Source organism: Poecile atricapillus, chromosome 2 (assembly GCF_030490865.1).
Source record: "Poecile atricapillus isolate bPoeAtr1 chromosome 2, bPoeAtr1.hap1, whole genome shotgun sequence".
NCBI classification, from domain to species: Eukaryota; Metazoa; Chordata; class Aves; order Passeriformes; family Paridae; genus Poecile; species Poecile atricapillus.
The window spans coordinates 52,043,964-52,063,324 of NC_081250.1; the positions used below are offsets into that span (position 1 = coordinate 52,043,964).

Here is a 19,361-nt window from a genome sequence, read left to right on the forward strand (position 1 = left end):
GTCAGTTCAAAGACTCTTCATCCCTGACCCAGCAACAACACATTTTCCAGAGCAGACTAGCCATATGACAGTATTTCTAACTTTCAAAATATGACCACTCCACAGAATAAGAACCTACCCGTGACTCTGATAATTTTTGGTCCTTGTACTTGAAGCAGACAGCAAATACAGATTTGAAGTATGAACCCAATGCAACAGTCGAGTTTGAAACTGGAACAGAAACTGAAACAGAAAATCTCACTTAGAATTTCTAAAGCAAATGTTAAGAAATTCAGAAATTCAAAATATATAAAAAATGGTCAAGCAGCTTAGATGATATACTCACAGTGTTCCCATTTACCAGCAGTTGCTGCTCTGATTCCAAACACTATAAATGTTTCCCTAGATGTATAATGAGAAATGACTGAGGAATGTGAGCGAACAGCCTTGCTTTTAACATGGTCCAGAGTATTTTAATCTGTTATCACTGTAACTCTTAATGCTGATGATTGTGCTGAGAAGTACCACATGTTCAGTGAATAGTTTTGATGATTGGTAAGTGTGTTTTTATCACTGTCATTACGTTGTTTTTCCTACTAATAAAGCATCGGTTGTTCAGTAAATCTTCAACAGGTGTTATCCTTTGTTACTAGAACTGAAACATATTTCCAGCTTTGTCAAGAGTCTTTTTTACTTGCTTTGCAGCACCCCAGTTTGAGATTGGTGCTTCTATGAATTACGGCTCTACAAAAGTATCATTTCATGTATTTATTTCTCCAAGTTAAAAGAATGCAATTCTTCCAATGTGTTATGTAAAGCTGTGCGGTCAGGCTGGGGTTGCATTATACAAACAATGAGATAACAGCCTCCTTTTGCTTCCACTGAAGAGCAAAGTGGAGCTGAAGGAGCCCCTGGAAGGGGTTGTGAAGCTCTTTACCACATTGTCTTCCATGTCATTCTCCTTTGCTCTGTATTAGCATAACTGAGAGATGTGTTCATTTGACCCCCTGTAGGGACAGCCCAGGGAATGACTGTATGAGTACAGAATTTTTGAGGGTTGTGTCTGGTGTTTTTCTTCAGAGCAATTTTGCATTTTGCTTATTCATTGCAATCAAATACAATGGTGATAACTTTTTTCAGTTCCTCTTGATTTAATAAAGCAGAGTAATATAATTTCAGGAGGGGATTAATTTTTTCATCGTGCTGTTATAAATATTTGGAATCTCAGTGGTGCTCTGTGTGACACCTCTTCCTTCCCCACCAGGCAGAAGTGGATTTGAGTGCCAAAGATGAATATGCCAGAAAATCTCCTGAATCTTTCATACTCCCAAAATGTCAGAGTGGCAAGAGATGTGTAAGCCCTGGAGGTTCAGTTAGGCGTTAAAATCCGAATTTGTGGCTTAAGGGGTCCTTCAGGAAGCCCCCCTTCCTCCTTCTGAGTTTACGAGGAGACCCAATGCCCCTGCAAGTAATGTAAAATAGGTCCTCAGGGAAATCACCTTTGGTGGTACTTGGCAGCACATCAGTTTCAGTAGTGTTCACTGGAACTGTGTCAGTGTTCTCAGGAACTGAGTTATGCCTGTGATACAGAAACTACCTGTGTACAAAAGCCTCGTATTGAAGCTTTCCTATAACAGAAAGTGATGGAGGGTTATTCCAGCTCTAAATTCTGGTACATCTCTGTCCCTGGGAAACACTGCATACTTCCTACACTACTGCCATTAGAGTCATGACAGATAATGTTCTTGTTTCTTACGAAGCTGATGCTTAACTTACTGTGGTGCTTTTAAAGATAAGGGAATAACAAGTCTTTGCCGCGTAGTTATTCTTCCTTTCCTTCATGGAGCTTTCTCCTTTACTTCACAGTTTGTCAAGGGACAAATAACAAGCTGACCCAGCTGGGACATGTGGAAGACCATTTCACCAGCCTGCAGAGGATGTACAACAATTGTGAGGTGGTACTCAGCAACCTGGAGATTACATATGTGGAGCACAATCGTGACCTCTCTTTCCTGAAGGTTGGTGTTCATGGCCAGCAGGGCCTTCTCTGCTACAACAAATCCTGCTCCATTTTATAAGTACAAAGGATGAGCTGCTGATAAAATTCTGTCTTGATCCAAAAGTGTAGCTAGTTAATCTCAGAGGAATTACAGCCTACAGTCTAAGCATACCTGTAGGCTGCAGGATGCACTCAACCCTATTATACAAATCAGGTACTTTGAGAAATAGCTTTTCAAGCACTTGCCAGCCTGTGCTGGGTGCTATGCAGAGGGGTTTCTTCTTATTTATAATTAGAATTACGTCCTTACCGGTTGCCTCACTCAGAGAGCAAAAGGCTTTGTGGTGCTGTTGGGCAAAGCAAAGCGCAAAGCGAGTGGCAGATTTCGAAGTGTGGGGGCCTTTTCCCTGCCCTCCAGACTGTCATCCTTTCCCCTGCCATGGTGGTGAGTGGCTCTCCAGCCTGAAGTGCTCACACCCTCAGCAGGCAGGCAAGTCCTGTGCAATAACTTCCCACATGGATTCTTGAAGTGATCTTCAAGATAATCCCCTGTGATTGACACATGGGCTACTCCCATCTCAACATTTTTTTTGTGCACAAGTTCATGGGTGAATTAAGGCAAGCTGAGGAGGGAGTGAACAGAGGATGGATGTTAAAATGCTGCCACGGCATGGGGAGGTGCCATGGCTGACATGGGGACCTCCAGGTTCTCCTCCAGCAAGCAAGATCAAAAAAAAATCTATGGTTTGAACGTATGGGTTGCAAATATGGTATTGCCATTATTCTTTCCCAAACACAACCTGATCACGGAGCTCAGAGTTCCAAGGAACGTAACAAGTCTCTTGAAAATTTACCGGTAGTCTTCATAGAAAAGAAAAATATCCTAAGTATTAGTCTGAAGGATTTTCATTTACGGTGATTTTTGTAGGGGGTAGAAATGCATACACTTCACAGTGCAAGACAAGAATTCACCCGCTTGCGAGAACAGTACCTCACTTGTCTTTTTCTCCTGTAAAGATATATATTATTTTAAAAGGAGAATATTGCCCTTTCTTCCCTTCTGATGAGCAAGGGAAGGGGCACAGAAGAGACAATGTAAAAGCCTGAATCAGGTGGCACCTGTGTGCTGCCAGTTGTTGAAGGCTAGGCAAGTGTTTATGGGAAGCATCACCAAGGTTTTTCACATAGTCCCTTTTTCGCCTTACATTTATTTATTTTAATGAGATTAAGTGGTCTGTCATTCCTTAAAATTGAAAGATGGTGGATTGGAGGAGTGGGAGGAGGAAAGCAGTTATTGAAGAGTGCTATGGATTAAGCACCTTGTTTCTTCTGTTGCTCTCTCAGACAATACAGGAGGTTGCAGGCTACGTGCTCATCGCACTTAACATGGTGGATGTCATTCCCCTTGAAAACCTCCAGATCATCCGAGGCAATGTGCTGTATGACAACTCTTACGCCCTGGCAGTTTTATCCAACTACCACATGAATAAAACCCAGGGACTCCGACAGCTGCCAATGAAGCGGCTTTCAGGTGAGACACGGGCAAGAGGCGGAGGCACCTCTAAAGCCAACTTCAACTGTCAGCTCGTTGTTGTCAAGATCTGTTGGAGGTTGCCTCTCAAAGTCATATGCCATCAAACCCCCCACTTTAAAAGCAAGGATCTGAATGTAGTTTTCTAGTTGCTTTCATGCTAGTCAGTCTTCTGCAAAAAACAAAGAAAATTCATCAAGATTCATCTTTGTTCCCAAAACAGGCAAAGAAGCATCCATTTGTTGTTTTATATTGTTTGATTACAGTGCATGCATATCAATATTTTCTGTTAGATCCCTGTGGGAACTGGTAATGTGTGTGTCTCACATGGTCTCTGGCTGTGCACACCAACAGTGCCTACTCTGCTGAGCACTGTGGGTCCTAGAGGTGGCACCAGGCAGGGAACTACACATAGTGGCATCTTCGTGGCACCCAAGAAAAGCTCACTCTCCAGAACGTGTCAGTCTGATCCTGGTGTTGGTTACACTGTCAGGAGTGCTGATGCCCGGCAGATTGTTCTTTTCTGTCAGTATCATGTGACTGAGGTGGAGAAAGATGTAACTTAATTCTCTTTCTTTAAATCAGAGATGTTTTGAGGATGTCTTTGGGGCAAAGTAGGGATTTGCATCACTTAGCAAATTTTTTCTTGTTTCTGTAACAGAAATTCTCAATGGAGGTGTTAAAATCAGCAACAACCCCAAACTGTGCAACATGGACACTGTTCTTTGGAATGACATCATTGACACAAGCAAGAAGCCTCCCACAGTGCTTGAATTTGCGAGCAACCTATCTTCTTGTGAGTGTTAACTTACCAAAAGTGCTATGTGTCCCCCTCTATTTCAGAGAGTAAAATGAACATCCCATCTTTCATATAGTGGGTTCCTGGTTCAACAATTTCTAGCAAAGGCCACCAAACCCTGTTCCAAGAGAAGTGCTTTTCTGCACCACTGGCCTAAGACAGAACTTTTCATGGTGGTTAGGTCCTTAATGCATAGCTCAGCAAAGTTTTTGGGAATGTTCCTCTTGGTTTAAGACAGTATCTTGAATATGTGCTCAGCTCAGAAAAACGTGCATTCATTTGCTTTCCAGCAATCTTCTGTTTACAATGTAAGGCTGTGGTCTAGAAAAGACGTATGGGTAGCTTCATGGAGTTACTCGAAGCCTTTCGAGAGCTAAGGCCCAAGTTGAATAACATAAAATTCTCCTGTTTTGGGCTGCACAGATTACCCTGTAACAAGTAATAATAAACAGGTAGATAAATCTGACACTTCAGATCAACAGGGAGATGAGGGGATATTTAAAAGTTTGTGCAGCATTTGCTTAGAGGAGGCTCAAGCTAATCCTTCAGCCTTATGAGTCCCTTGTAAAATCCCCAGCCATTTCACAGAAAGGAGGGTTTATTTTCATTTCTGAGCATTTCATTTCTGGCACTATAAATTGGCAGGAAAACATATTTTCTTTATCTTCTTCCAGTTGCATAATTGCCTGAGAGCTAATAGCCAACTTCTGTGTTGACTTATTTTTCTACGGAGCCCTGGCGTAATCAAGGAGTTGCAAACTATACATGTCAGCACAGGAGTTTGGCTCTGAACACCACAGAAATGTTAACCTTTAACTTTTCAACTTAAAAAAAAAGAAGTTCTTTGGTCCCACACCAAATCAATCAGTTCTTGGACAAGTATTGGCATTTGTTCAGCTATTTGATGGCTGACGGGGGGAAGGAGAATCACATGCTGTTAGTGGGAAGAAACACTCTAGTAGGAAATGCCTTTTAAATGTAGTGAATTCCACATTAATCTCCTAAGATAGCCTTTTATGGCTTTAATAATGGTCCCATACTCTAAAATAAGTTGTTTCTCTGGGACTTTGCTTGTCATTAAGAGAAAGAAGAAAGAACAGAGCAAGGAGAGAGAAATGGGAAAGAACCCAGCACTGAACCCTCGAGGTCAGGCAAGGTGTCTGTCCATCCTGCCTACCCCTCCATCAGTTGTCCATCTGCAGCACAGTCCTACACAAGGAGTATTTTTGGCAGAGGGTGGGAGGAGGGCGCAAAGACAAGTCAAATTACTTTGTGGTCAGAGTAGCTGGCAATTGCCCGTGAATCCAGTTGGATTTGTTTTCTTTCTAGAGCTGCCTTGTTCAGAAACACTGATTTACATGTGGCCTGTAGTGAGCAGCTGGCACATGCCTGACTTCAAGCCAGTGGTGACTTGCCATTGCATGAAAACCCCAGCAGAAGGGCCAGCCGGGCAGTAGCTGAGATTCCTGTTCCTGGGAAAAATATGCCTCTTTCGTAAGCTAGACTGGCTGGGTGTTGTGCTTGCTTGCTCAAAGGTGTGGAGGTGGAGAACTGCACGTAGGAAAGCAGAGGTGAACAAAGGAAAACGAATTCAGCTCTCAAATTTTTTGAGCACTGTTATATAGGTGCTTCCTTCCTTGCTTTATTGGGAAGGAAATCTCAAGTCATTGTTTTCTGTTGCTCATGGTACATTGCTGTTTTCTTTGTTTAGAGAATATCATACTCTTGTGTTTTAGGTCCCAAATGCCATCAGAACTGCACAGAAGACCACTGCTGGGGCCCAGGCCAACAAAATTGCCAGACATGTAAGCCTGCAGATTAGTTAAGAAATAGCTTGTGTGCTCTAGCATACATACTACATTTCTGTCAACTGAAAACCTAACCATAATTATGCAGGTGGGATGCTTGCCTGATACTAAGAGAGCAGCAGAAACATCCATTTACAAGTGCCTGAGATTATGCAACAGTTTATTTTTCCTAAAGTAAAGGTTGAGGAGGAACACCATGACAATTTGTTTCGCTGCTTCTTTTTTTCCTCTAAAAATTTGGGAAATACACTCAGTTTTGTTTTGTGAAAAGTTCAGTGAAAAATGTGCTGATCTAGACATAATGCAAATGAAAGCAACATCCTACATTCAGTTTTCTATTGCAAGTATTCACCTGAACCTAAGTATTTTGTCTACAAATATCAAGCCAAATTTGTATGACTTAGAGCTTGAGGAAAGAGGAGCATATGCCTTTCCTGTCTTCATTTAGGGTAGGCTTCAGTTTTTGCCAGTTGGCTCTGCAGTTTGGCTCTCAGGGTGGACAGTGGCTGTGCATACAAAGCCCTTCCTGGGTTGATTCCTGTAGCTGAGGCTGCACAGCTGTCCCAGGACCTTGCAAAACCTCAGGTCTCAGCCCTGCAAGCTTCCAGCATTTACAAACCCTCACTGGAATCAGGAGGTTGACGAGTGCATAAAACAAAACGTTTTGTGGGCTCTTGCTCGCCTCTCCAGGCATTTGAGAATCTGGCCAATTGAAAATGGATTGCACATTTCCATATGTGGGAAAGTTTGGGGAATATGTCTCTTTCTCCTGGAAATGAACATGGGATACTCTATATGAAGTAAAAATGTTTGATGTGATATATGTTTCCAGCAGGAAACTCTAGTCAATAGTTATCAAAGAGATTAGGTGCTTTATTCCCCTGCTAATTCTTATGAAAAAAATTGTATCAAAATGCTGTTCATGTAGAACAATGTGCCTTTTATTCCCCTGTTTCAAGTTGAATGGAGGAGTTGCTATCAGAGAAGCTAATGCATACTGTGGAAATAATCTGTTTCCTTGAAAATATACTACCTTGCTTACAGGTCTACAGGAAAAAAACAAAATAATACAGTTTGGATACAGAACTGTGTAAAGAAAAAAGAATATATGATTTTAAAAAGTCACTGTCATGTACCCTGTAGCTGGCTATTTTTTGAAATAATTTTCTGTTAATTAACAGCCATGGTTTTCATACTTACAGGAATTCCTGATAATATTGTAACTCATTTGTGCTAACTGTGAAGTTGATAACAGTTAGCACAGTGCACAGCTGAAATGCTCAGGGTGCTGTATGAAGCAGAGTAGCCATCAGGTTCTTCTGGCACCTTATGCCAGGTTACAAGGATCAGTAGTTTTTAATTTTTAATTTTAAATTTTTTTTCTAGAGAACAAACGATCCCATTTTGGGTCTCTAGTACAAAAACATTCTAGCCTTTCATTTCTGGGTTTTTTTAATATTGTTCTGATTATCCCTTTCTCTGCTTTGATATTCAAATGGACAAGCTTTCCCAATTCTCCACAAAATGTTGCAGGCAGTTTTTGCTTCTCTGCAAAAAGCTGGACCAGGGCCAGTTAGTTCTTCCTTTGGATTGTTGCACTGGTGCAAACCCTGAGGGAGTTGTGTAATGAAGATAAAATTTGGCCAAGGATTTGAACATTAAAGAAAAAGAATTCAATGTGCACATGGAATCTGCTTGCTGAGTCTCCCCTATCTCTGCACATTTTGGAAATATTCTATTGCATTAAAGGGACATTTTACAGCACCACACCAACAATGTACAGTTTCCAGTTATAATACAGAGTCTTGGCAATTCTGCCACATTGTTTTTCCCAAATTTAGCACCAATAATAGTAAATTCTATCAATGAAATGGAGACAGATTCTACCCTATTGCCCCAGGTGTGTAAGGCGCAATGACTCTGTGACAGAGTTTTACTTGGTCTAAGCATTGATGCAACAGGGTTGTTCTTTCTAAGCAGGACATACTTCCTGGCTGGAATCAAGACTTCTTAGCACCTCATAAGAGCCAAGATAATTACAGGCTGAACATGACCCCTTCTTACCACCACCCACACTTGCTCTCACCCTTCCCAAACTTTGGCCTTAAATGAGGACAGAACATTTTCCAATGAGGAAAATCTAGAATAGAACCTGCCCCAAACCCTTTCTCCATATTTCTTGATCTCATTGCAGCAAAACAGCTGATGTTTTTCATTTTTTCTTGTATCTTCCAGTAACAAAAGTCATCTGTGCTCAGCAGTGCTCTGGTCGATGCAGAGGAAAGGTGCCCAGCGACTGCTGCCACAACCAGTGTGCTGCGGGGTGCACTGGCCCTCGGGAGAGTGACTGCCTGGTAATGATGCTAGACCACCACCATAAGGGCTTCAATCCCTGACACAGCAAGCAGGGCTTTCAGCTGCATGTCCTCTAGCCTTCTTCAGCCCCAGAAGGCCTCCTGAGAGATGCTGCCCTGGAGGGTGCTCCGGGGCTTCCCTGCATGGGTGGTTGTTTGGGAGGGAAGATGACATGAATTTCACAGCACTCTTAGCTGGTCTTTACTGGCTCTATCCACGGACCCTCCTAGTGTGCTCCAAACCAGCATTAGTGCCTCTGACTGCCCAGTGAGTTCAGCGTTGTTGCAGAGCATATAAGTGTTTGCTATAGGCAACTTGCCCAGGTGAGCAGGTCCACGGGCCCACAGCTGCCCCCATGATGCAGCAGTCTTCTAAAAGCACAGTTTTGCCTTGTACTCCTTAGCACTAGTCAGTAATAATCTTTGTTTACTAAAGCAAAAACTTGTACAGGAAGTAAGAAGCAAAGGATCTTCATTTTTTTGCTTTTCACCAAACTTCACGCATGAAATCTGGGTTTCCCTTTCTGCCTTTGACTTACCACAAAAATTCACAAAATCCAAAAGCACTGTGTTTGGGGAACCCTGAGGCAGTGAAGAGAGAAGAAACCAATGGAGCTTCTTTAGGGAATAAAGGCCCCATTGCTTTTCCACATGCATTTCAGGGGTTTGGTGCATGCTGTGGTTTTAACTCTTCCCTGTTTGCACTACACTTCATTCAGAATTAAGTGACATCTCAGTAAGCACCATAGAAATAATCCGACCTGGATTTTATTGTTGTTACCTCTATTCCTGGTTTCCTTTTAAGATGGCTATGATCCCCTTACTAGCTCACAGAGAAGACAGTTACTCTCTCTCATCTGGAAAGCCAAGGGAGAAGAAAGGGAAAAAGAGAGTCATTATTAATTTGATGCAGATTTAGATTGGAAGAACCAACTTGCCCTTCATAAATGCCTGTTAAATTGTTCATTACCTGCAGCCAAATATAATGGCTTGAGTTTAATATTTAGCCAGAAAAGTCAGTAATTGGCAGGAAGGGACTTGATTTGATTTAGGTTATTAAAAACTGGCCAAGAAAAGTACAGTCTGTCTTGATCTGGTTGCTGCTTGTAGGGAAAATTTTTCTGTCTAAGGTATGCAGATTTACTCCTGTTCCCACGTGAATCCCAGCAGCTCTCCACCAGAGTGCCAAGGTTTCTTGTTCAGAAAAAGAAAAGCTTATGATTTCCTTTTTTAAAAATACTGAGCTCAGTTTGCCCAGCCTGAAGCAATCTTTCAACTTCAAAGCCTGAGGGACCATCCCTGTAGACGCTTGGGGTTTCCATTAGAGCTAAGCAGGAGGCAGGTGAGGCCATCAGAGTGTTTTGAAGACCTGATGTAAAATCACTGTCACTTTTTAAAGAGAAGTCAGTTTAATACGTGCTGTTGTTCAATGACAGGCATGCCGCAAGTTTCGGGATGATGCTACGTGCAAGGATACATGTCCCCCATTGGTCCTGTATAACCCCACCACTTACCAGATGGATGTGAACCCTGAAGGAAAATACAGCTTTGGAGCCACTTGTGTGAAGGAATGTCCACGTAAGTTCATTTCAGGTTGCAGCCCCAGAGGAGGTGGGGAGTTGGAGAAAAGGGGGAAGGGTTCTATGTCATCCCTCTGTGCTGTGGTCAGGTGAATGAGCACTAGTTAATCTCCAGCATCTCTGGGAACTGAGAACAGGTGACAAAGTGAGCCTCTTCAAACAGTCTGCATCCATCACCTAGCCTGATTTTTCATCTTTGCATTTTGACTCCTGGAAATTTTTCTCTTAGTGAAGAAAAAGGCATCTTCTGAAAGCCATTAAAACAATGGCTATATGAGATGAATTCTATGGATTACCAAAGCATTATCAACTCTTAACTGGTTTTTAATTAGGACTGTTAAAAATTGATTTTAACACTCTGTCTCAAGGCCTGTGATCACTGTTTTCTCTACAGATGCTTTCTTTTCCTTTCTTGCTGTTCCATTTCTGTATTTTTATAATCCACCAAGACTTAAATGTTGTTTGATCCTTCTGTGACCATTCCCCTCCCTGTAAAATGGAGATAGCACTGTATGTTCATCTACCTTCAAATAATGTTTGTAATGTTCATGGTCAATGCCTGTACTTTCCTGAGTGTGCCAAAAGCTCAAACCCCATTTTTCTTACAAGTCTTGAAGCGCATGTCTGGCCCTCAAAGTATCCCTCTTGTATTATTTCAGTCACCTTTGTATCCCTTTTTTTTCCAGACAACTATGTGGTGACAGACCATGGCTCCTGCGTTCGCTCGTGCAATGCTGATACTTATGAAGTGGAAGAAAATGGTGTTCGGAAGTGTAAAAAGTGTGATGGGCTATGCAGCAAAGGTATAAAAAGCATTGAATAAACCAGTAAGGCTTTGAGATGATAGAGAACTTATTAGGAAAAGTGCAGGGAGTTCTGATCTTAGTTAAGTGCAAGTTCAGTATAAATCAGATCCAGTGATAGCTTGGAGATCCGACAAGTGGTTTGATCAGAAGGCATGACTGTGGAACAGGCTCTCCAGATGGGATACACCACAAGTACAGTAGATAAACTGTGTGTTGTGTGCATGTACATCTTGCACGTCAGCCTTCTCCTCCCTTTGTCCTTCCCAGTGTCTCATCAAGGGGGATGGAAATGGGACAAAGAGAGAAGGGAATGTGCCAGAGCCTGTGTGCAGAGATGCTCAGACCAGAGCTGCACAGCTGGGCAAGCAGGAAGCAGTTCTCCAGTGGCACTTTCTGAAAAGCAAAAATAGGCAAAAGATCTATGAAACTCAGAGTGGTAGGTTTGTCAATACAGGAATTCTTTCTGAACTCATGGCACCTCCATGTTTCTACCCTGACATGTGACTGGGCTTCACTTTTGTCCCCCCTGACTTTTGTATCTCTCCTTTATCTTTCCATCAGTGTGCAATGGCATCGGAATAGGTGAGCTTAAAGGGATCCTCTCCATAAATGCCACAAACATCGACTCCTTCAAAAACTGTACCAAGATCAATGGGGACGTCAGCATTCTCCCAGTTGCATTTCTAGGGTGAGTTACCTGCTGGCCATCAAGCACTGAAAGAAAAGGGCTAGGGAAAATCCAGGCTAAGCCGTTCTCCCAATTTCTCATTCTGTTTGTTTCAGTGATGCCTTCACGAAGACCCTACCTTTGGATCCCAAGAAGTTGGATGTCTTCAAAACAGTCAAAGAAATATCAGGTTAGCAGTGAATTTAAGCTGAGGTGTTTTTTGGCTGATACTGCCAAAAACAAATGGGAAGGAGGGAAATTTTTCAAGCACATGAAGAGAAGTGCATGCAAAGTGTTTCTTGTCTCTGAGCTAACAAGGGTCACTCTTAACCAAGGTGGTCAGCAGCACCTTGCCAGCATTACGCCCACATAACCCATACTAGTCTTCTATCCAAGGTGTGTGGTTTGGCCAGAATATCCCTTCTGCTGAACTGTCAGCCCTAGAGAAGAGTAAAAGCCGTGGAGATCTTCAGCCACCCAAGAAGCATGTGGTGATGCAGAGGCGTGCCACTCCAGCTAAAAAAAGCCAAATGTGTTTCTATTTGTGGAAAACTTTTCAGCAGCTCCTTAGGGAAGCATGCTCAGTGGCTTGCGTCATCCTTATGGAGACACCCTCTCCAGCCTGAGGAGCTCTTCCTTGGGGTGAATTCGTCTCCATGAGCACAAAGCAGCCAGCAGAGCACTCAGCCACTGGCTTGCACCAAGTATCAATTAAAATTGTGTTCAACCCATTATGAAATGGATGTAACATCAGGGCTAGGCCTACAGACACGACTTCAGCTCTCCTGTTCTTTCTCCCTCACCTGTGTGGTTCCCTTCAGCACTATGGAATGTGCTGAATTGTCATGACTAGCTGCAGCATACAGCAGCCTGCAATTTTCCAAATTCTCCCCTTCCTCCCAAACACCTCAGCTGAGCTGGGAATTCTGCTTGCCTCAGAAAATTCACAAGTAGCTAGTCTGCTCTGTTTCCACCTTTCAGTTTTCCTCTTCTCTAAGGTCAGCTGAAAAATGGGATAGATAGATATGCCTTTCTCCCACAGATCCAGTCTGCAGCCTCTCAGCCAGGGCATCTACTGGCAAGAGCCATCGTTGCTGGTGACCCGGTGTGGCAGGATGTGCAGCTCTGTTACACTCCTAAGCCTTCATGGTGGACTAAGAAGTAAACTGTTTATAAAACAGGGTTTAAAAATATCTCCTTGCTCTCTAAAATGTCATGTTAGACTTTGAGATCCTTCAGATAAGCATAGGGAAAGTACAAGCACCTTCTCCTGGTGCAGGATTTGCTACGAAAAGGTTCTGCTGCCAGTAGTAATGGTGGGTTCATTTCCATTACGATTATTTTTTAATCTTCTTTTCCTCTTCCAGGATTTTTGTTGATTCAAGCCTGGCCTGAGAATGCTACTGATCTCTATGCTTTTGAAAATCTGGAGATTATACGAGGCAGAACAAAGCAGCAGTAAGTAAATCATGTGCCACAGCCACTCTAAGAGGAGCCTTGTTTTGAGCTGCTCTTGCCTGAGCACACTGAGGTTTTAAGCAAGCGTGAGCCTCAGGTATCCCAAAACTGATGCAGTATCGCAAAACTGATGCAAAATGGAGCAAACCCTGCAAGGAGTAGAGCACCACCTCTGCAGCATAGATAATGTGCCCTGGGAATAAAGACCCTCAGCTCTGTGCCATGTGTAGGGGGCTGCCTGCTTTCTGGACCAGGGTCTCCCCCACCATCCTGGAAGTACAGGCAAGACAGAAAGTGCTCTTTACAGTCTGGGGTAAGTCACAATGTGATCAGAAGCACCGTGGGATTTGAGGTAGCTGGGCAGTCAGGGATGGAGGCTGCCAAGTAGTGCAGACATCAGCAGTGCTTCCAAGGACCCCCCTAGGCTTGCCCAAGGGGGAAGAGTGACTAGGTGGACAAGCACAAAATAATAGCTGCTTTACCTACAACCATTGTTCCACATCATTTACTTGTCAGAACGTGTGTGTCCTGACAGCTTTAGCTTAAAAAGCCCTTGCAAAACCAGATGTGAGTATTGCAATTGTTAAGTAATAGGCATGTCATGTATGAGGCATTAAGTTTAGAGGGCTGAGCAGAATCTTGCTTGAAGAAAATGCGGGATGCATTTGACAACTAAAAGAAAAATATGCTGAGTAAATCCTGCTTACTAATTACCTTTCTTGCATGTTTTTTCTATTTGTCCATCTCCATTTTAGTGGCCAGTATTCCCTTGCCGTTGTTAACTTGAAAATAAAGTCCCTAGGGCTGCGGTCCCTCAAGGAAATAAGTGATGGAGATGTTGCCATTATGAGGAACAAGAACCTCTGCTATGCTGACACCATGGACTGGCACAGCCTGTTTGCAACTGAGAGCCAGAAAACGAAGATTTTACAGAATAGAGATAAAAATGAGTGTGGTAAGTGAGAGCTGCGTTCCTGCTCACCTGCAAAGGTCATGCTGAAATTCAAGAGTAAGCAGGTATTTTCATGATTCAAGTAAGGCTTTTTTCTCCATGTTCCTCTGGCTATAAAATTCATCAATGATACTCCTTTAATGAAGGTGGTAAGGGAAGAGTGGGATTTTTTTTTTCTTCCCATCAAAATATGGGCTTTGAGGTGTCCAGCAAATCAGGAGCTTCTTCACTACTATAAGCATAATGAAGCCACTTCAGCTGAAGGACAGAAAAGCTAACTCCTAACACTGGCATTTTTTGACAAGGTCAAAGCTGTTGTTCAACCATACTGCTATGGACTGCAGTGGTCCCTGGGCCAAAATCTAATTATTTCTTTTTGCAAAATATGAATTTGTTGTATTTTAGAAATTTGTCATAGAAATACAGAATGCTTTGGGTGAGAAGGGACCTTTAAAGGTCATGTAGGCCGACCCCCCTGCTGTGGGCAGTGATGCCTTTCACTAGACCAGGTTGCTCAGGGCCCCATTCAATCTGACCTTGAACTTTGACGGATTAGGCATCCACCAATTCCCTATGCAACTCATGGCAGTGTCTCACCACCCATTGTAATGGGTGTAATTGTATCCATAAATCTATCTACCCTTTCAGTTTAAAAGCATTTCCTCTTGTCCTGTTACTTACAGGCCTTGTTAAAAAGTTGTTGTAAGTGCCCTTCAAGTACAAAAAAGCCCCAGTAATGTTTCTCCAGCTGTCTCTTCCCCAGGATGGACAGCTCCAGCTCCCTCAGCCTGATTTAACTTTATTGTATGTCTGTTAAGCTGTCACAGAGGAGATCATTCTTATTTTGAATGGCCAAAAGCCACTCAGTTTCAGGCTTTGGGATTTAGAGAAGCATGGTTACTCCTCTTCCACTCTACCAGAGCCATTCATACCTCTTTTGGAACAGGTTGGGGAAAACAGTTGGTCAGCTGGAGTGAGAATGGAGAGTTTGACCTCTCTCTTGTCTTGACATCCATGTCTTTTCTTGTCCCTCTTTCTCTCTCAGCTGCTGCCAAGCATGTTTGTGACCCGCTGTGCTCAGATGTAGGCTGCTGGGGCCCAGGGCCCTTCCACTGCTTCTCCTGCAGGTTTTTTGATCGTCAGAAAGAATGTGTGAAACAGTGTAACATCCTGCAAGGGTAAGGGGTCTCAGGGATGCTTTAAGTTTTGGTGATAGCATGGGGGTTTTGGTTTTTAAAATGTGTTATAGCTAGAAAGAAAGCAAGAAATTTGGTCTCTGGTTGCATGGGATTTCCCCAGCTTTGCAGAGGTGTTGTATGAACACAGTACCTAGCTATGGTACCTCTCCTTCCCCATTCAGTATTGCTTAGGAGTTTGCTCCTGACATGGTGACTGCTAAGAAAACATTCCCTTAAGTCCACAAGGAGACTGTCTGGAGGCCCAAGGAGGCTAAGCCTTGGGCTTTCTTCCCATGATAAAGAAAGGAGTTTAAAGCCCGAGCTGTGACTGTCACACCAGGTACACTTGGTGAGAGCCATAACCATTTAGAGTCTCTGGGAGCTCAGTCATCCCCAGAGCCAGGGCTGCACTGCTTGGTAGACTTCATTCCCCTTATATTTGCTCAGATGAGCCGGTCATCCTTGCAGTTTGAAAAGTTGCAATCAAGGGAGAATGAACTTTCATCCAAAAATCACTGAGAGCAGCAATTTCAGGCAAAATTATTACCTCAGCCTCACTCAGGACTTGGAAAATATATTGCTTCCTTGTGTGTCAATTGAACAGGTGATGTAGGTGGAAAAAACATGTCTAGCAGCAAAATTACAAAGTTTGACTTTTAAAGCTCCTGAGTATTAAGCAAATACTTGTCAGGGTGCTAATGCCTCTGATGTTTGTATTTCTCTAGTGGCTTGCAGTATAGCAGCTGTCTTTCTTTTAAAGTGAATTCCCTCTAGCAGCTATTATAACCTGAAGGGAAAATCAGGGCATTTTTTTGTGTCAAATGATGGGTAGATTTAGTTTAATTAATAACACCATTACTTGAAGTGGAACAGCTTTATTGCTATTAAAACCATCTGTTCCCAACTTTCATATTTTAATGATTCATTGTGTGTTGTAGAGAGGACATGAATTTAATTATCAGTGCCTTGCTGTTTAACTTTCCTAATTATTATTTGTAGCCTTGGAATTACTTGATCTGTTTTTGCTGATCTCTTTGCATCACTACCATTTAAAAGCTTCTAGAAATGGTTGTGAGTATTCTGTGACATTAGCTTAAAAGGGAAAATAAACTAATTTGTAGTGTGCAATCTGGAGTGCCATGTGTTTCACTGTCAAACAAATTTCCCTTACTCTTATGTCCTCCTGGTTGCACTGAGCAAGTGCTACTGGTGTAGCCAGGGGTGTGCCTCATCCTATCTCAGTACCATCATCGTCTCAATCAAATGTGGAAAAGTCTGGAAAAGGAGTGAAGACCACAATTTATCACTTGCTATTATTTCTGAGGTTTAATTATTTCTTTTTTTTTTGTTGTTGTTTTCCAGGGAGCCAAGAGAGTTTGAAAAGGATTCCAAGTGCCTGCCCTGCCACCCTGAGTGCCTGGTGCAAAACTCCACCATGTACAATGCGACCTGCACTGGACCTGTAAGAGCAGATTCATCTTAGCAAACCTGAGCCTCAGATCATGTATTAATATCTATTTACCATGTTCAGATGATCCTGAGGTCTCAGTTTAACCCTATTTGATATGAAGCAGCGAATGAGGGTGGTTAGAAGTCAAGATCTTGGGGAAAGGGAGAAGGATAGGAAACCTCAAGGTGTGAGTTTTATTTTCTGGCATGTAATCCAGAGTCACCAACATTGTAGAGTCTTTAATATTTTTTGTATTTTTACAGAAAAAAAAATACTTACTTTGGGAAATATGGCAAACATTTGAGTAACATCTCAACTTCCAAGTCAGTGTGAACACATTAGGTCAAACTCAGATCTTAATTGCAAAGGTCCAGTTCTCTTTTCTTTTTTTTTTTCTTTGTTTTCTTGTTTGTTTATTGATTTTTTGGGTTGTTTTTTTTTGTTGTTGTTTTTTTTTTTTTTACGTCAAATCTCCTGCTTCCATCACAGGTCCACCTCTGTGTTATTTAACCCAACTCTTTAAACACCTCTTGCCACTGCCACCAGCCTCTGAGTGTTTGAGCCTTGCCCATTGTTGTGGGTTAGGAATGGTACTTCCCAATTTAGTACTCCCACTGAGACTCTCCAAACCACAAGCCGCTCACTCCCTCCCTCCCTCTCCCCCTTCCTCTGTGGCAGGCTGAAGAGGAGAATTGGAGGCACAAGTGGGGAAAATCATGGGCTGAGATAAGAACAATTTACTGGAAACAGCAATGAGATAAGGAAGGGAACGGTAACAGCAGCAACATTAGTAACAGTGTACAAGAAAGGGGGAGGATTCACACAATGCTCAGAACCAGCATTACCCCACTGTTCCCTCTATCATGCTTGCTCAACCATAAGGAGCCCCTTCTCCCCAGAAGAAACTCCTTCCTGTGCTCCGGGCGATGACATGAAGGGGTATAGAATAACCCCCATGTCCTAGCCATGCCTCTCCCGGCTACTGCAAAAATTAACCCTGTCCTGTCAAGAACAAGGACACCCATCTTCAGTTTGAAGAGTCACTGCTCAGTAATGTGAAGCATTTCCATCCTCCCTCCTAGCACCATGGCCTCCAGGATGTTATTTACATTATAAACTCCTTCAGGCAGTGACCCCCTGGTCCATATTTGCCTAGCATCTAGTAGTCTATTATAGTGGCCCTTACACATTACAGTGATTAAAATAATCTTCCTATAGCGTGTCTTACTTTTGTCCCCACTGCAACCAGCACTGTGGATCTGGTCTGGTCTTTCTCCATAGTAGAATTTGACCCACAATTGCTGGTTCTCCTGTTTTAAAATATTTAGGTCGTTCATGGTGCTGTTACAGTCTTAATAAAAACAGTTCTGCCAAAAATGGCTGAAGGCAATGCCTTTAAATACAAACTTAACTGCTTTTCAAAGTGGAAAAAAAAATGCATGAAAGTGCTTGGGTTGCGTTCATCATCCTATGCTGCTTCTTCCTAACAGAGGAAAGAACCTGTGCTGACAAACCAGAAAAGTAATGATTTTATTCCGGTATTTCAGGGAGGTATCAGGAGGTGTATATCTACTACTTTAAACTATGTGACAGTAGATTGCACCAGGTAGCAACCAAGCTGTCTGCTTTTCAGATAACCCTTATCAAGGTGTCATTAAATTCTTCCCCATTTAAAATGCAAAATGCAAGTTTTCCAACCAGACAGAAGGCAGAGGGAAAAAAAGAAGCAACATTGTATTGCAAGAAAATATTAGCTTTAAGCACCAGGAGCTGTCTTTTGTATGGTCCATCCTACAAGAGCAATTATTTGCAAGAATATCAGGTAGCAAGGTAATAAAAGCAGACAATACTGAAAACTTCCAGCAGTGGAAGGCATTTAGATTTATCTTCTGAATTTCCTCCTGAATAGGCTGATGTAAGGGCATTATAAACAAGTTGTTTCTCTCTGCAGGGCCCTGACAATTGCATGAAGTGTGCCCATTTTATAGATGGCCCCCACTGTGTGAAATCCTGCCCAGCAGGCGTTCTGGGTGAGAATGACACCCTCGTCTGGAAATATGCCGATGGGAATAATGTTTGCCAGCTCTGCCATCCAAACTGCACCCGGGGGTGAGTAGAACCTGGGACTGAATGGCGACAAGGAAGAAAAGAAAGAGAAACAGCTTGTCTCGGGCTCTTTCTCTTCCTGATGAGATCCCATGTCAAACCACTGAGAAGAACTAGCAGGGAGCAAGAGAGGTCAGGAGGACACAGTTAATGTGAGCAGAGTGTGGCAAATTTTTTAAGTAGGGAAAGGTCAGTGATGCTTTGTCTTTATGCAGAAGGAAAGAAAAAAAGAATGGTTTAAGGGTTTTTAAGTACGCTTGTTTGATAACTTGAGAAAAGAATTTTACAGGACTCAACCACCAGTGGTACACCTTTTTTTTTTCCCACCTGGCATGTTGCTGTGTTGTCTGGTTTTGAGAGGAACATCAGTGACATCTGGTGGATGCTGGGTTCCCAGGACCCATTTTTCTCTGCACCTTTCAACTTTCAGGAGGGAAATCCCAGTGGGGTAACACAGTGGTTTTCTTTTTTTCCTTCTTTCTGTATGCTAGCACTTGGCCTGAGTTTAAAGCCTTGTGAGTGTGGCTTTTTTAACAAGCATCACAGTAAATCCAGTCTACATGAGCCATTGATACAATTCACCTGTATCAAGGTGTGATTTGACCTGTTTAACCTACATCACAAGTAATAGTGGTCTCCTCTCCTGATTTCCAACCTACAGAAGACATGGGATGCACAAGGAAATGTTTTAGTG

At 42.7% G+C, this 19,361-nt stretch overlaps 1 protein-coding gene across 2 annotated transcripts in view; it reads left to right on the forward strand.

Annotated features, from left to right (window-relative positions):
- The window catches only part of EGFR (epidermal growth factor receptor), a 154,864-nt gene that overhangs the window by 108,207 nt on the left and 27,296 nt on the right, over window positions 1-19,361 (forward strand). For both annotated transcript variants that reach the window (XM_058832258.1, XM_058832257.1), the window contains exons 2-15: window positions 1,846-1,997; window positions 3,323-3,509; window positions 4,171-4,305; window positions 6,045-6,113; window positions 8,352-8,470; window positions 9,907-10,048; window positions 10,737-10,853; window positions 11,418-11,544; window positions 11,640-11,713; window positions 12,891-12,981; window positions 13,737-13,936; window positions 14,979-15,111; window positions 16,474-16,573; window positions 18,513-18,670. In XM_058832258.1, the coding sequence (XP_058688241.1) occupies window positions 1,846-1,997; window positions 3,323-3,509; window positions 4,171-4,305; window positions 6,045-6,113; window positions 8,352-8,470; window positions 9,907-10,048; window positions 10,737-10,853; window positions 11,418-11,544; window positions 11,640-11,713; window positions 12,891-12,981; window positions 13,737-13,936; window positions 14,979-15,111; window positions 16,474-16,573; window positions 18,513-18,670 (1,804 nt within the window). The remainder of the gene's footprint in view (window positions 1-1,845; window positions 1,998-3,322; window positions 3,510-4,170; window positions 4,306-6,044; window positions 6,114-8,351; window positions 8,471-9,906; window positions 10,049-10,736; window positions 10,854-11,417; window positions 11,545-11,639; window positions 11,714-12,890; window positions 12,982-13,736; window positions 13,937-14,978; window positions 15,112-16,473; window positions 16,574-18,512; window positions 18,671-19,361) is intronic.